Raw genomic sequence first — 18,304 nt, 5'->3', positions numbered from 1 at the left:
CATCACGATCCATGTGAGGATGTGACCTCCAACCAGCACAGAACAAATTCATATCCCCTGTTTCTTTCTTTCTTTCTTTTTTCCCCTCGGAGAAGAGGAACCATCATCAGTTCCTTCAAAGAAGTATGAACAGGAGGAACAGAGCAGCTTCGGTGTCGCGATCATGTTCATGGGAACCCCCAATTTCGAGTTCAAAGTTGCTGTTCCAAGCGATTTTGTAAGAAGCCACAACGGAAGGCCGAAGACGCATCAGATTTTATAAACAAAATCAAACGAACGTACGATGATCCATTCAATAGGACGCGGTATATAGCAGCTCTGTACAGATTACTCGTGGCTTCACTCAGCGACAGCCCAAAATTAGAAGACAAGATGACAAGAATGAATTCAAGCGGGAGCCATGTCACGCGGAGCCTCAAAATCCATAATTCAGGAGGAGACTATGGACTCGAAGCAGTTGAGCCCGTCGAACTCCGGCGCGAACCGCGGCCGCGCCTCCCGCTGGCGCTCCGGCGCAGGGACCCGCGATGAGCCCCGATGCTCGGCGGCCTTCTCCTGCTTCGGCGGTGCCTCGTCCGCCTGAGGCGTCTGAGGCTTGCCGGCGGCGGAGGTCCTCCACGACAGCCTGGTGGAGAAGAACCCGGCCGCGGAGATGTCCGCTGGCGACGAGCTCAGGATGGAGAAGGCCAGGATCTTGTCCATGGTCACACGACAGCAGCAGATCGAAACCGGCAGAGGGATCGGATGTGGAGGTCCTTTTGCTTCTTGGAAACTGATTGATTCCTTGGTGGTGGATTCTGATGTGCTCTTGCAGTTGCGTTTGGTACTTTGGTGTGTGCGAGCTTGCTGCTCTGCCCGGCGCGGGGGTTTTTAAGGAGCCGTGTCCGCGTGGGAAGGGACGAGGATGCGGGCAGCCAGCCGGTGGAGCCGTGGCGCGCGCGGCAGGGAAAGTTCCCGGGTGGACGCGGTCCGAGCCCGACTAGCGCACGGGCACGGCAGGCAAGCCACGCTGAGCCGCTGACCCCGACGCGACCGAGCGAGAGAGAGAGACCCAGCGCGCTGAGCTGGTCAAGTCCGTTCGGACTACTCCTAGGCGAAAAGAAATTGCGTGGCGGCTGGCAGTGACCGCGGGCAGGTGGGATGCGTCGGTTGTGGATTGGGGTTGGGCGGGCAGGCAGGCCACCGCCCCGGCCCCCGGGGTGCCGTGCCGTGCGTTCGGCAGCAGACACCAGACAGCCAGGGGCCGAGCACGGCCGGCGAGTTCCTCGTGGCGTGCCCCCGGCCGTGGTGGACTGCTGAGTCGGTTCGGTTCGCCGTGGGTCGACAGGGCGGTATTGGGTGGGACGTGGATGTCTGCCCTCTTTTTCGGTGTCCGGCAAGGCGGCGATCAGTCGTAGCTCAGAAGGCTGGCTTGGACGAAAAGTCGCAGCCGGGGCTGGGGCGGTGAACAATCCAGTCGACGGTCGTCGAACTGCCACAGCAGCCGGGAACGTAGGCACGGTCAAAAGAGACGATTTGAGGCATGTGGTTCGGTCTTCAGTAGTACGTGCACCCATACGGCCTTTGCCTGTTATTTTTCCGCTCCTGTGTGTTGACTTGGACGACGCCGGATCGGATGCGCAGCCCAGCCGGTGCGGCTTGACTGCTGCGCTGCGTATCTGCACGCCCCCTCCCGGGTCAAGGTGGAGGATGACTCGCCCCGGCACTGACCCATGTGTGTTTATCTATCTGCTCGTGCTCGGTGCTCGCCAGACGCCAATGTGGAGGATGTCCGCTCAGACATGACGTGCGGCCCATCCTTCCCCCCTTGCTACCGACCTACCGTGCTTCCTCGTGTGCTAAAAGATACAGCCGGCCAATTGCTGTACACGTATCTATCCACTACGTACTTTAAGTCTGCAGTGCCTAACGATGTTTCATTGTGTTTGTGTATCACAAAGTCAACCCGCAAATCTCAAGTCGCTTAGTACTATATTCAGAGCTTCAGACTAATCGCTGGAGAAAAAAATTGATGAAAAAAGCGCTAGAAATTGTAAGCATATAAGCAGTAAAGAAGGATCATGGTAGGCAGGCAACTAATGTGTGTGCCTTACTCGGAACAAACACGAGGGCACGCACATGACGATGCCGTGTTCTTATCCAGACCACGCCGTGCGCGGAGACGGGCCCGGTCCCCCGGTCGCAAAGTTGCAGTCGCCGGCAGAAGAGGCCTGCTCAGTGGTCATTTCGGCATGCAGCAGGTTTCAGGGACTAGTGCTTGTATGTTCGGTCCAGATTTTTGCATTTTCGCAGGTTTTGGGTGGGGACTAGACTACACTTTTCTTTCCTTGCGTGCGTACTCACTGCAGGAGAGAGCTGCCAATCTCTTCTCTAAATGAAAGGAGTTTTAAGAGTCTCTATGGAGCAGCTGGAAGAAAAGGCTCAAGGTCACAAGCTAGCATCCTTTCAAGTCTGTTTGTCCAATTATCTTGTTACTAATCTAATATAAGATATCACAGAGCCTACCTCTTGAATTTTACTATAATCTTGTCTAGAAGACTCCATCCCATGTGCAATAAATCAATATTTTGTTCAGTTCGTAAACTTATGTGTGCTGATATGATAATGTTTTAAGACATTGTTCACAGTTTTGATCTGAGATAAATCTATTGAGATAAATATATTTTGATTGGTATATGCTTGATTTATTCACATTAAACATACTTCATTGTCCAAACAGTATATGCACTACCGGGTAGCGTGAGTTATGTCAACCAGCACATGATTGATGTGCCCTCCGAAGATCACTCATTTGTCTCCAGAGAGCAATATAATCTACGTACTTCAGGATGTAGAGGTGGTTGATTTGTTGGTGATGATCGCAAGTGAAGTGTAGCTTCCTTGCTGTGACGGAAGCAATGAAGTAAGACAACTGTCTACCCCAAGAAGCAGGTTTTTTGTACAAGGAAGAAGTAGCTTTTTTGTAACTTGAAATTATTCATGTTTCGTGAAAATTCATGTAATATTATGATCGGTTACAAATGAATGCTGTGAAACACGACGCTTAAAAGTATGGTTTTTTAATAGTATATCACACGTTCATATTCGAATTATTGTGGTATATTTTTTTCCTATTGTAACGCACGGGCTTTATCCTAGTTATATTAAAAAGCAGATGAAGCTTAGATCGGACAAAAATAAACATACAACTCTGGTTGGTTGTACTGAGGCATCAACACTCATCGAAACACCAATTCAAATAAATAGAAAAACCAACTTAGACCGATCGGATTGGGACATCGATACCTCAACATATCACTGCCACTAAACCAGCACGAATTGGTCACTACACTGCCCCCCCCCCCCCCCGAACGACGAACGTCAAGACGAAAATGCCCTTGTCACCGCTTGCGCTGTCGTTGCCAACGATGTCCCACCTGAGTAGCCCCTCTGCAAAGTAGGGCTAACCACTATATTCCGCTACACACCGTGTAGCCCTTCCGCGATCGGATCCGTTTGCGTCGTCTCTGAAGACGCTTTCCCACACCGGAATAGCCACCGCAAAGCAGGGCTACCCACCGCAGGCCACTGCAAACTGCTAAACTGATGCGAGAGGAGCTACCTCAGGAGCAAACCAAGTCGACCCCACCCTCTGAGACGCGCACACCTAGCTGTCTCATCGAAGGTCGAAGTGCCACACACGTCTTTCGGTTGTCGGTCATGAGCCTCCTTGCGCTGAAACAGTTGCAACTGAGAGGGACTGCCCGCCGCCACACCACACAGGTCACCTCGGCAACGCAAATCCGCTGGCCATCACCTCCCATGCCATACGCCGACATCATCACCAACTTCGTGGTCGCAACTCACCAAATTGCCAAACAAATGCTAAACCCACTAATCGCTGGGCCAACGCTCTCCTCCCGACCACCTCCGCAGCAGTGGACACCAAAAACTTGAATCCTCAGCTATTCCACCACCTTCCTCGCCACGACGTTGGCGGCCGTCGTAGACTGACAGGCACAAGATTCCAAAGCGACGCCTCCAAGGAGAGATGCGACGCCATTGGCATCGCCATCGCCTGACCAGAAAGGTCTTAAGGTTTTACACCCATAAAGAGCACGCCACACAAAGAGAAGAGGGCCGATCCAAGGAAGAATACGGTGCCCGAAGGCGTCGCCGCCATCAGTCCAGTGGACACGCCATGGCTCCTCGACCCCGTGCGCGGCAGTGGCCAATGCCAGTACTTGCTGCACCAGCCTCCGCCCCGACAGTGAAGCAAACCCCGCTCTCGCTACCGGCGGCCATCGCCGATGCCGGAGCCAACCGTCGTCACCGAAGATGACGTTGGCCGCTGTCCCCGAAGCCGATGCCGGCCTCCGTCACCATCGCCGGCACCGCACGCCGCAGCCATCTCAAGGCCACCGGAGCCTTGCCGTCGCCCCTTGCACCAGCAAGCCGTAGCTGCCGCAAGCCATCTCGCCACGCCACCCAACGACCATCGTCCCAAGGCATGGCATCGCCCTGATCCGGCCCCGGGACTGCCGGATCCGATCGTTGGGGATGGGGACCCGCCTCTGGCCGCCGCTGCCACCATCCGGCGACGCTCCGGAGCACCGCCGGATTTGGCCGCCTCCGTTGCTAGAACCGCCTGATCCGGCCACCGGGACAGGAAAGCCGCCACCGGCCGTCATTGCCATCGCCTCGGCGACGCCCTGAACTGCTGCTACGCCCTGAGTTGGAGAAGAAGGCCCCGCCGCAGCCTTCCTTATGCCCGCGTGGGTAGCCGGCACCGCGCTCTGGCGTCGGGGAGGGAGAGGGGGACCGGGGGAAGGGTGGCGGTTGCGGGGAGGAAGCTCCGTCCATGTCGCCTGACCTGGACGACGCGGATAGGTGCCTGAATGAAATATATATATATATATATATATATATATATATATATATATATATATATATATATATATATATATATATATATATATATATATATATATAGAGAGAGAGAGAGAGAGAGAGAGAGAGAGAGAGAGAGAGAGAGTAAATTGCACGGCCGGTCCTTAAAGTATTTGGCGGTTCTTGTTTGGGTCCCCAAACTATGAAATCACACGTTTGGCTACCTAATGTATTTAAGTGATCTCATCCAGGTCCAAAATAGATACGAGGAGGGTTAGTAACTGACGTGGACATGATTTGAACAGAAAACCCGTGAGACATGCAACGTCCCCATCGGTGATGGCAGAGCGTGACACGCGCGCCAGCTACGTGGGCACCGGTCAGGGACGACCCGGCCACGGCGCGAAGCTACCATGCCGCCTCCCTGCATCGTTTCATCCCACACCCACACCCTGTTCCTGCATATAAGCCACGCTCCACGTGCTTCCGATCATCGCACCACACCTCCAACGCACGAATCGCCATAGCCATCCAGCTCGGCGACCACACGGCTGCATCCATCCATCGACCGCCATGGCGCAGGTGGAGCGCGAGCAGCTGAGCGTGGTCATGTTCCCATGGCTCGTGCACAGCCACATCACCCCGTACCTCGAGCTGGCCAGGCGCCTCACATCCGTAGACCGTCGTGCCGCCGGCGATAACATCGACGTGACCGTGCACCTCGTCTCCACGCTCGTGAACCTGTCGGTGATCGTGCGGCACCAGACTTCATGGATCCGCTTCGTGGAGCTCCACCTCCCGGCACCGCCGGACCTGCCACCCAAGCTGCACACCACCAAGCATCTCCTGGCCCGCCTCATGCCGGTGCTCAAGCGCGCGTGCGACCTCGCCGCGCTGCTTGACGAGCTCTACCCGGACCTCCTCCTCTTCGACTTCCTCTACCCATGGGCGCCGCTCGAGGCCACGGCCCGCGGCATGCCCGCGGTACACCTCAGCACCTACAGCGCCGCCGCCACCTCCTTCTTCGTCCACTGCCTCGGCAGCGCCCGCGTCAGCCGCGCGTTCCCGTTCTAGGGCGTTGGGCTTGGTAGTGTCGAGGAGGAGGCCAAGTACACGTCCATGTTCGCTGTCCGCGACCACCCCGATGCCCTAGTCCCCAAGTGCGACTGCCTGCTGCTCAGCCTCTAATGTAGACGAGGATCCCGATCTTCCGTCAGGTGATGGTAACTATCGTTGTGAAGAAGAATGACACACCGATCTGGCTTCAGATCGAAAGATTGAACCCTGCAATCTTAGCACCACAGCTCCTCTGGTTATCAACCGAGTCACGGACCAGGTTGACCTCACCAAGAAGGCTAGTCCCTGCCTACGCAACGAAGAACACAAGCAAGAACAAAAAAGAACGCAACCAAATTGCAGATGAATGATTAAACTCATGAAGTTGGGGTCTCACAAACCGATGAACGGCGAAACTGTTCTTGATAGATATAATCTAAGCAAAACCCAAACCCTAATGATGGCGGCGGCATATGATTATAAAGGTCTTAGGGTCGTCGCCTACCCTGGACGCGCCCCCTAATGGGCCCAAACACGATACACGGTCCAACGAACCAAAAGAATGTGTCGCAGCACCCTAGCAGATTCTAGACTCTGACTTATTTCAACGATTCCCGTTGATTCCGAAGAGCTTTTGACGTGAAACAACTTGGATTGGCGTCCTTATCAAATTATCTTTCCATTCATATGCAGATCATCGAAAACAGAGTCCGGATGCGTCCTGGGTGACCAGTTTAAGACAGACCAATCCTGGATTCCGAGGCAGACTCGAACTTGAGTTGCTTTGGGCCTCCACCTCGGGGACTCGAACCAAATTAGCCTCGGGCCTCCTTCTTGACTTGGACACCCTTGCTGGCCTCCTCCCCCTCCATCCCATGCACCAAACATGGTCATATGCATAGGTGTCATGTCCTCCTCATCCTCCCCTTCTTGATGAAAAGCCGTCCTCGGCGTCGATTGTGCTTGAAACTGATCCTGCACAACATAAAGGAGAACGGGGTTGCAAGGACAAAGAAAACTAAAATAATTGTGAGAAGGAACATGACCATGTTTCCAAGTTTCTAGCATGTCATCTCGCATAAAAATTTCAGCAAGCATGTAGACTCCATGATCCGAATGCACACGATGTATGTCAACACTATCCTGCAAAAGATTAGAACTAACCAAAGACAATGCAGGAATAGATTGTAACGACCCAAAAATCCATACACTAAAAATACCAACTACAAAATTTTTCTCAAAACTCCCATGTGATGATGAGTGTCATGTATAGAAACCCAACCTAAGAGATGCATTAGGTCTAACTCCAACCCAAGTCAACACATAAGCATGGCATGTCATTTGTTGATTATGATTATTTAATTTCTAACATATAAAGTGATGCATACATTAACTCAAATTGTGATTTGGATGTCCATATGTTTTATGTTATGCTTAACAACTCTTTTTAAGAAACACACCATGAAGTAATTGCTATTCAAACCAAAGGATAAATGTGTAAAAAGAGAAAACTAATTCTATTATTATATATAACAAACTACACCTATGTTGACATACAAAATAGCTAAATAAATTCCTAATATATATAAAAGAATGTGGTGGGCCTCATATCTAAAACTCCAATGAATTTGGTGCACCCATTTTGAATTCAAATACCCAAACCAAATTTGAATGCAAATCAAGGAAGAAGAAAAAGAAAACAGAAAAAGGAAATGAGGAAAGAGGGCCTCGCAGCCAGCCCAAGCCTGCTCGGCTTTGTGGCCCAACCAGCCCAGACAACCAACCGGCCCAGCCCTTCACCTCTCCCCTCTGCTAGCCCACGCGCGCGCCGTAGCAGGCCGGCCTCAACCTGCGCGGCCAGCCTAGCTTGCGGCCAGCGCGTCGCCCACGCCCGCATGCCCTGCTGCGTCTCGCTGCCACTGCCCGCTGGACCCCACACGTCAGCCACCCACCAGCACAGTAGCGTCTTCTACCTTGCCCACGCACTCTGCCCGCGCAACCGCCTCCGACCAAACCCCGACAGCCCTAGCAAAAGCAGGCCAGGGGGTCACGCCCAGGCATGGCCCTGTCTCCTTGGCGCCGCGCCCACACAAACCTTGCGCCGCGCCTACGCCACCACTCGGCGAACCGCCCGATGCGCTCGGCGCATCGCCAGCCATCCGCCATCGGAGCTTGGAGCTTTGGCTATAAAGCCACGGCCCTCGGTTGCCCTAGCGCTCGTCCTATCGCCCCGCCGCCACTTGGTGGCCAACCACTTCACACCGAGAGTAGAAGGCTGAGGAGGAGTTCTAGAGAGGAGGGCGGAGCCGCTGCCAGGAGGAGGACCGGGAGATCACCAGAGCCGGTGCGGACAACACTGCACGGCACTGCTTCCGGAGCTTCACGGCCACGACTCTTCACTGCACCGCCATCCTCTCGCCCTCAACACCGACGGTGAGCCGTACGCCACTGAGACCTCCTCCTAAGCCCCATGGACACGAGCACGCACGGGCGCACACCATAGACACGCGCATGGCCGTGGCGAAGCCACCGCGGCCGCATCACCGTAGTAGAAGTGACGCCACCGCCTTGGCTGGCTCCTTCTCACCGCGGAAGATGCCATGCTCGCGATCAGGGTAGACGTAGGTCACTGGAGGACCCCATAGGCCACACCGCGCCACGGCTAGAGCTCCGCCGCCACTGCGTCGACTCCACCGTGGCCAGGTCCGCTGAGAGCGCCTGGCATCTCCTTGTCTCACCCATCCTATTCGCTGGAGCCACTGGTAACTCACGCGCACACCGTGACCACCCCACCGGCGCCCGTAGCGCTACTATGTGCCTCGCCGCCGCCACCATGCCGCCATGGACGCCATGGAGCCCCCACCGGCCACAGGAGTACCCGAGCCCCGCCTTGAGCCCTGGATGCCCTCACCATGCTTCCACAGACCCACAGAAGCTCCTAGCTACCCCGCCGAGCCTCCAGGGAGCCCACACGCGCGACCTTGCCACCGGCGAGCACCGCCGAGCCACCGATCACTATGGCCGAGGCCTTAGGACTCCTTAGCCGACGCCCCGACCCTACCATCGTAGTCTCCATGGTGTAGGGGAGCTTTTCCCCTCCTCAATTGGACGCCAGCGCCTACGGCAAGGCTCGCCGACGAGGCTCGCCGCCGGCGAGAACACGCCAGGAGGAAGCAGGGGAAATTTCCCCTCGCCGGCCACACACGCGTACACCCGATGCACGTGGACCACAGAGAGAAGAAAGGAAGGGTGGACACGGTTCACCGGAAGGAGACGCGGTCCATGGACCAGCGCGTCTTGGTCCATTGTGAGCCACACTCATGCCCACAGCCCGGAAGCGAAGCCTAGTAGGAGCCCATGGCAGTGACGTGGCAGCGCCACAGCATGCCACGTGGTGGGTCAAGCCCGGCCCAAATCCAGCCCTGTCCAGGCCCAGTTTGAACCTGGCTCGTATTGACCGTTGACCGATCAACATTGACTGTTGACCCGACCCCACATGTCAGTGGCACAGACACACTGGACCCACATGTCAGGTGGTGACGTCATGATGACGTCACATAGGGGCCCACACGTCAGAAGCCAACACAGCCGGGGTAACGTCATGCTGACGTCACGATGACATCAGCTGCTGACGTCAGCAGCCCTGGCCCCACACGTTAGTGACCCTAACCGTTGACCATAGACCATTGACTCACTGTTGATTGACGTTGACTTTGACCGGACCCACATGTCAGTGACCCAAGAGTCCCTAGGCCCACTTGTCAGAACTGATGACGTTGATGATGTCATGCTGACGTCAGCTGGACCCCACCTGTCAGCTCGGAACCGAGACGCTGACGTCATGCTGACGTCAGCCTGCCACGTGGACCAGTTACAGCATGACATGTGTCAGCCCAGGATTAATTCAGCCTTTTTCCAATTTCAGAAATGATTTTAACTTCGGAAATTCATAACTAATTCATACGACCTCAGAAAAATATGAAACTAGGACCAAAATTCATCTAAAATCGAGCTCTACACAATGAACCCATACTTGAGTGCATTTGGCTCTTTTGAATTTTCATTGCTTCTTTGTGCTATTCTATAGACGTCGCTAACGCGACTATAATGCGATCGTTTACAGACTTGGAGGAGAACCGGACGGACGAGGATCGTGAGTACCGTGAGGAGTACGGAGACGACTATTATGCATGGCTAATATAGAACTGCTATTGCTCTACTTTATTGTTGTATTCACACTATGATAGGACTTGCATAGTAGTATGCTTTCTTGATGGCCTTTACCTTGACGCAACCTTACCCCTGCTCACCCAGCTGTTAGGCTAGTCACACGCTTGCTACTATACTTCATTGCTTATTACTTCTACTACGCTTGCACTACATTGATGCGTGGTGGAAACTGGTGTTATCTGGACTATGGGGAGAGTGCTGCGTGTGTGACTTGGGTGCGTAGAGGGTGAGGGTTGTGTCGACCAAGTTGGAATATACGACGAGCCTAGGGCAAGTCTTGCCGTGGGATGCTACCTGGGCACCCCTGGAATGGATACCTATGGTGGGTAAACGGTATATGAGGTGGTCCTAGGTGTGAACCTATGATGGGAGGAGCCTGGGGTGGAGGTGCTATGGTGGCATGGTAAATGGAAACCCTGATGAAGACATTCTGGCTTGGTCAACCCTAAGGACTTACTAGTACTCAGAATTACTGGGAAGCCTTACATACCACTCGCCCTATATGGTGCGGGACGACCGGACTACTTGGTAGGATATTGCCACTACTGCTAGGTTGATAGCGGACAGTGTAAGGAGGTACGGGGCGCGGAGGATTTCCCCCACACCCTTCCGAGGCTTCATGGAGACCTTGTGGACCCGGCTCATGACTCACAGTTTCAGCCACCCCAGACTAGAATTGAGGTGTACCAGGGCTGAATGGTAGAGTGACATTATCCTAGGCTAACAAGCGGCCGGAATCAGCCCAGTTGACGACGGTCAGCGAGGAAGGCAGATCTTGTGGTTATGTAAAACCTCTGCAGAGTGTATGGTTGATCGATCGATACATGTGCCGACTTGTCGGCTATGGACCTTTTCTGGGTTTCACTTAAACTAGATAGAGAGATGAGTCCTTCTCTTCTTCCCCCGTGAGAGTGTCGGACGTAGCCAGGGGCTACGGGCCTTGAGACAGTGCTGAGAGGGAGTTGGCCTATCGACTGAGCGATGGTATGGTTATGGTATGGTGATGGTGTGGAGATGGTGGTATTTCGATCACAGGATCGAAACCTGGCTCTGGGAAGGGAATGGGGTGGAATGTGTATGGGAATGGAGTTAAAACTTGACCAACTATTATTATATACTTGATATGCTACTGCATAGGAAACCCCAGCCTTATAGGTTCCTTTGATTATATCCAACTTGCATCCAATTTCCACAAAGCAATGCTCATAGGGTTGGGAGTGGCCAGTACAAATTGTACTGATAAATTTTGGCACACAGGTTCTACTGAGAAGTATAGCTCCGAGGAGTTTGACGGTTGAGGGGTTCGTGCCTACGCTCGAGTTTGGCGATCTTATCTTCAAGCTGTTCTGAATGAATGCTACTTTTGATTCCGCTAATGCGGCGATGTAATAATTTATGTAATTCCGCACTATTTGTACTCTGATATCATCGTTGTATGGATGTGATATTCGACTGGAATTTGGGTAATATGATCTACAACGGTCTTATTACACTTCGACGCTGTGGATTTCCCTTCGCGGAAATCAGGGTCGTTTCATAGATGGTCGAGCAGACATAGGTAGCAACCAACAATGCTCCCCTTCTTGGAAGTGAACTTGTTTCTTTAAGGAACATGAGAAAATATTTGTATTATTATGGCTGCCCTCTAAACGATCATAATCGTGTACAACAAAAGGAGAATTCATATTATTACGAATGTATACTCGATGTATCATATATTGTCCCTTGTTATATCTGCCAATAACATGATATGTGTATTTAGAAAACCAAGGTAAATCAGCATATTTTAAAAGGCTCTCTTCCAAACAATCTAGGTTACACAAAACATCAAATTCAATATAACCCAAAGTATGTAAAGAAGACAACAGTTTGAACTCATTAATTTTAGTAGCAATATGAATAACATGTTTATTTTCAGCACAAGTCACTGGTTCCAAAACATGTAAAACTGAAGCATCTTCAACCAATTCATCTTTGTCACAAGGAACATCAAGCAAATTATCATGGGACAAAGATAAATCAAGAGAGGGTTCCACTAACAATTGCTCTATGACAACATGGTTTATGGAAAAATTTAGTACATTAAGACAATTTTCACCTTCCGTGAGTGTAGGACCATGGGTATTACCTGTGTTCTCAGTAGGAGTAATAGGTGCATGGTGAAGTGATGGTTCTGAATTTGCATATGAGGTTGTGAGCTCCTCATTTTTTTCCACGTCATCCTCTTGCTTATGTACATTATTCTGTAGAAGGTTAGTTATAGCAAGAGGAATAACAACAGACTCTTCCTCTAAATGGTGCACCTCAGCATATGAAGTTAAAACAGGAGGTGGATTATCAAAGGTTTCTCGCATAAGAAGTTTCATATCATTCCAAGTTTGAGGTTTATCAGAAGGATCTAAAGACTCCCACCAAGATAAAGCAGAATATCATAAAACACTAGCTGCATTTTTTACCTTCATCCTTGGACACATCAAGCGAGTAGCAAATATGTTATCGATGGTAATTTCCCACTCCATGTACTCATCATCACCTATACCATCATAAATCGATGGATACGAACAATCTATCATTGTAAAATACAAAAACAAGGAACAAACGATAAAAGTTATCCCTACCAAATGACTACGTGGTTGCAGTGGTGTCACTTTTCACAGCAAGTGGAAGTGTCTTACCAAGCTCTTACAAAGTTCTTACCAACACAAGTAGTGGGCGGTACAACCGGCAGCTGGTTCGTGATACCTGTGAGGTAGTGGTACCGAGATTGCAAGGCCCTTTTTCTGTACTGATCTGAAGAATTTGGGGAGCTTGGAAGGCAAACAAAGAGTAATATATATATATTTGGCACACAAGTCAGTAACAGAAAGTAATGCTGAATTACAGTCCAAAGTACTTATTCTTGTTGCTGGTCTAAAATGCTCCAAGTACCAGGTGTGTAACAAACAAGCAAGTATGGTGGATAGCAAGGTGACAGGTGTGTGAAAAACAAGTCTAGTGGATGGAAACAGCAACACAAACAAGGAACCAGACAACACACGCTAACACAGCTCACTTTGGTCTTCTCTATGTGCTCCTCTAGATATTGTTCCTCTTTTGCCCCTCTCTTTTTTTCTATTTTTTGGACTGTCGTTGTTTTTTTGGGAAATTTTGACTTTTTATTTTATTTTATTTTTATATTTTTCCTTTACTTAGGAGCATAAAAGAAGTAACCATAGAAAATATGAGCTCAAACAAGTGTAAGACGTGGCCTGTGGAATTTTTAGAAAACTTGCTCAAAATCGACAAAAACCTTGTGACCACGAAAAGAGGATCTTGTGACCACTTTTTGACCAATCTAAAAATTTCGGACCCCGGCGTTGCCGCAGATGGATGGATCCAAAATTTTTTTCTGATCGATTTTGATATATGGAACGTCGAAATCGGAGTTCGTCTGCGAAAACTAGACCAGTTTTAAGAATTAGCTCCGAATTAGAGGACAAAACGGGAACAATGTGCGCAAAATTAGTTACAACAGCAAAGATTTGATGGAAATGATGGGGGAAAACACACGAACTGGACTCTAACACGACCTAACCAGCAACAAGACCTCAACCAGGACACAAACTCAACAAGACGGACTCTGAAACTGAAATATGCAAAGGCTATGGCGCGAAAGGTTCTAGGACAGGAAAAACGAGTATGGCACTGGACTATGGGACGAATGCGAAACACTCAAACTAGGGAATAAATGTGAACTTGATGGTATACCTTAGCTCTGATTACCACTTAATGTAGACGGGGATCCCGATCTTCCGTCAGGTGATGGTAACTATCGTTGTGGCGGAGAATGACACACCGATCCGGCTTCAGATCGAAAGATCGAACCCTGCAATCTTAGCACCACAACTCCTCTGGTTATGAACCGAGTCACGGACCAGGTTGACCTCGTCAAGAAGGCTAATCCCTGCCTGCGCAACGAAGAACACAAGAAGAACAAGAAAGAACGCAACCAAATTGCAGATGAATGATTAAACTCACGAAGTTGGGGTCTCACAAACCGATGAACGGCGAAACTGTTCTTGACAGATATAATCTAAGCAAAACCCAAACCCTAATGACGGCGGTGGCGTATGATTATAAAGGTCTTAGGGTCGTCGCCTACCCTAGACGCGCCCCCTAATGGGCCCAAACACGATACACGGTCCAACGGACCAAAAGAAGGTGTCGCAGCACCCTGGCAGATTCTGGACACTAACTTGTTTTGGTGATTCCCGTTGATTTCGAAGAGCTTTTGATGTGAAACTACTTGGATTGGCTTCCTTATCAAATTATCTTTCCATCCATATGCGGATCATCGAAAACAGAGTCCGGATGCGTCCTGGGTGACCAGTTTAATGCAGACTGGTCCTGGATTTCGAGGCAGACTCGAACTTGAGTTGCTTTGGGCCTCCACCTCGGGGACTCGAACCGAATTAGCCTTGGGCCTCCTTCTTGACTTGGACACCCTTGCTGGCCTCCTTCCCCTCCATCCTATGCACCAAACATGATCATATGCATGGGTGTCATGTCCTCATCAGCCTTGCACGCTCCTTGTGCTTCGTGGCCATCAAGACTTGCGCCGACATCGAGCGACCCTACATGGGCTACCTCTCCGAGCTCCTAAATGGCAAGGAGATCATCCCTGTCGGCCCGCTGCTCATGGACGACTCCGAGGCCGATGGCGCCGGCGCCGGCACGTCGTCCGAGTTTGACCGCGTCACGCGGTGGCTCGACGCCCAGCCCCCTGCCTCCGTGCTGCTCGTCTCCATCGGCAGCGCGAGTACTTCATGTCGGAGCAGCAGCTGGAGTGGATGGCGCGCGGCCTGGAGCTCAGTGGCGAGCGGTTCTTGTGGGTGGTGCGGTTCCCTAAGGGCCCCAAGGATGGCGACGATGCGGCGCGCGCGCTGCCCCGTGGGTTCGCCCCGGCGCCCGGGCGCGGACTGGTGGTGGAAGGGTGGGCGCCGCAGAGCCGCGTCCTAGTGCACCCAGCCTGTGGCGCGTTCCTGTCACACTATGGTTGGAGCTCCGTGTTGGAGTCCATGGTGGCTGTAGGGTCGAGATGGCGGACTAGAGGGGGGATAAATAGTCCTTTCTAAAATTAATCGTGGTGGCTAACCAAAACAAGTGCATAATTAAAACTATCGGTCTAGCCAAGACTATACCCCTTTATTTATGTTCTCTAGCACCTTCAAAGATACTAATTAAGCAACAAAGGTGCCGGGCTAGCTAGAGCTCACCTAACCAATTCTAGAAGTAAGGTCACACAAACCTATGTCACTAGTACTTCAAGCAACAAGGAAGCTCCTACACAAGCTAGTAAGCAAAAGTACAAAGCCACCTAAGCTCACTAGCAATGCTCAATAACAAGGCAACCAATGCCAAATTAGAGAGCGCAATTACTTAGCTACACAAACTAAGTAATGTGACTAACAAGGTTACACAAACCAAATTAGTCACGCAAGGGAGATACTTCTATGCTACACAAGCAAGAAGGTAACTAGTAAGCTACACAAGCTAACTAATTACAAGAGCAACTACACAAGTACAATGTATATGAAATATAAATACAAGCTTGTGAAAGGGGATTGCAAACCAACGGAAAGAACAAGGTTGACACGGTGATTTTTCTCCCGAGATTCATGTGTTTGCCAACATGCTAGTCCCCATTGTGTCGACCGCTCACTTGGTGGTTCGGCGGCTAATTGGCATCACTCGCCAAGCCCGCACGTCGAGCACCGCAAGAACCTGCCCTGAAAGTAAGGGTAGCTCAATGACACGCTCAACTAGAGTTGCTCTTCGTGGCTTCCGCAGGGCGAGCACAATGCCCCTCACAAAAGCACTTCTCCAGAGCACCACACAAGCCTCTTGCGGGCTTCGACGGAGACCACCACCAAGCCGTCTAGGAGGCGGCAACCTCCAAGAGTAACAAGCACCACCGGCTTGCAACTCGATCACCTAGTGCCACTCGATGCAACCTCACGATGCAATCGCACTAGAATCGCTCTCTCATATAATCGAATGATCACTATCAAGTATATGTGAGATGGAGGGCTCCTAAGCACTCACAAACATGGACACAAAGTCCCCCAAGGTGCTCAGCGCCAGCCATGGCCGAGACACCCTTCTATTTATAGCTTCATGGGCTAAAATAGTCGTTACCCCTTCACTGGGTGTTTTCGGGTTGACCGGACACGCCGGTCAGATCGACCGGACGCTAGACCTCAACGTCCGGTTAACGGATGCTCGCCACATGTCACCTCCGTTCAACCTTAGTCACCTCAATGGTCAAGTGATGACCGGATGCAGCTGCTCAAACTGACCGGACGCAGCAACCCCAGCATCCAGTCGTTTTCAGTAAGATACAAGTCGCGATCGGACGCATCCGGTCGGTCACGATCGGACGCAGCGTCAGCGTCTGGTCCTTCTCCAACTTTTCTATGTCGCCTACGTCACCGTACGTTAGCCTGACCGGACGCACCCTGCCAGCGTCCGGTCACTTCCAGCGCCAGCCTCCAGTCAAAGACCGACGCATGCACGCTCTCGACCGCCACTGACCGGACGCAGGACCCTAGCGTCCGGTCACCACGTGACCAGCGTCCGGTCCACTCTGTGAGACCCTATCTTTTCTGTGTAGGGCGCCGGTGGCACCGTCGAACTGTCCGCACTCTACGGGCGGACACTCCGCCAGTAGAGTTACGAACCCTTGCCCCCGTTCCTTCACCAAGTTGATCCACATCAACTCCAACTTCATCTCCTTTATAAATGTGCCAACACCACCAAGTGTATACCACCATGTGATGTGTGTTAGCATTTTCACAATCACTTTCCAAAGGATTAGCCACTCAACGTGCCACGCCACTCAATCCTAGCGACGATGCAAAGTTAGATCACTCAAGTGGCACTAGATGACCGACATGCAAACAAGTTTGCCCCTCTTGATAGTACGTCCATCTATCCTAAACCCGGTCATCAACTTCTCTACACACCTATGACCGGTGAAATGAAATGCCCTAGGTTATACCTTTGCCTTGCGCATTCCATTCTATCTCCTCTAATGTCGATGCAACACATGCACCAACATGATCAACCATGATATGATCCACTTCATATCATCACGTGATCATATTGGTTCATCGATCTTGACTTCACTTGCTTTTCACCGTTGCCTTCGTCCATCGGCACCAAGTCTCACTCAAGCTTCACCGCTACGCGGTCCATCGCTCCAAAGCCTCCGACTTGCCCTTCACGCTTGCAACCGATCCATTAAGCCAAGTCTTGTCTTGATCTTCTCTACCTTGATCAAATGACTCAATGTCATGTCTCATGTGCAGTGAGCTCCTTCATCATCACATGTGTGAGCTTTGCAATATCTCTAAGCCATTTTCACCTTTCATGGCATATGGTACTCACACGCATGTACCTATGAACTAATCACCTGTGTATCTCATATAAACACAATTAGTCCACCTAGGTTGTCACTAAATTACCAAAACCACACAAGGGCCTTTCAAAGGCGGGCGTGCCGATCGTGGCGCTCCCTCTGCACATCGACTAGCCGCTGGGCGCCAACCTGGCCGCGGAGCTGGGTGCCGCCGTGCGAGTGCCGCAGGAGCGGTTCGGGGAGTTCCGGGCCGAGGACGTGGTGCGCGGGGCCATGCGCGGGGAGGAGAGTTGCGTGCTCAGGCACCGCGCCGTGGAGCTGCGGGAGGTGGTGGCGCGGAACGACGCGGACGTCGCGCAGGTCGACGCGCTCGTCCAGCGCATGGCACGGCTCTGCGGCAAGGGACAGCAGCGAGTGGCCGAGCGACGCCCACGGGTAGAGGAAGTCGAAGAGGAGGAGGTCCGGGCGGATTGTGATTTGATTGCCACTATCATCTACGACCACGTCAGCTTCTAACCCTCCTCGTGTCTATTTTGGACTCAGATGAAATCACTTAAATACATTAGACAACCAAACGTACGATTTCATAGTTTGATGACCCAGATAAAAAGCACATAATACTTTAAGGACCCACCATGCAATTTACTTTATATATATATATATATAGACACTCTCTCTCTCTCTCTCCTGAATACTCGTAGCCTCGTAGGACTCGGAGCAACGGATGAAGCGGAGAGGAAGATTCGTCAC

The 18,304-nt window shown here is 51.5% G+C and overlaps 1 protein-coding gene and 1 pseudogene across 1 annotated transcript; one reads left to right on the top strand and one right to left on the bottom strand.

Moving 5' to 3' along the window:
* Nucleotides 1-240: 240 nt before the first annotated feature.
* Nucleotides 241-842, bottom strand: LOC136521219 (uncharacterized). The gene has a single exon (XM_066514925.1). The coding sequence runs from the start codon at nucleotides 700-702 to the stop codon at nucleotides 430-432; it is 273 nt and encodes a 90-aa protein (XP_066371022.1). The 5' UTR covers nucleotides 703-842; the 3' UTR covers nucleotides 241-429.
* A 4,600-nt stretch (nucleotides 843-5,442) lies between these two features.
* Nucleotides 5,443-18,070, top strand: LOC136523318 (UDP-glucosyltransferase 29-like; annotated as a pseudogene).
* The last annotated feature ends 234 nt before the right edge of the window (nucleotides 18,071-18,304 follow it).

Source organism: Miscanthus floridulus, chromosome 18, assembly GCF_019320115.1.
Source record: "Miscanthus floridulus cultivar M001 chromosome 18, ASM1932011v1, whole genome shotgun sequence".
NCBI lineage: Eukaryota > Viridiplantae > Streptophyta > Magnoliopsida > Poales > Poaceae > Miscanthus > Miscanthus floridulus.
Note: the sequence above shows the minus strand (reverse complement) of the source record. Positions and strands in the feature narration are given on the sequence as shown.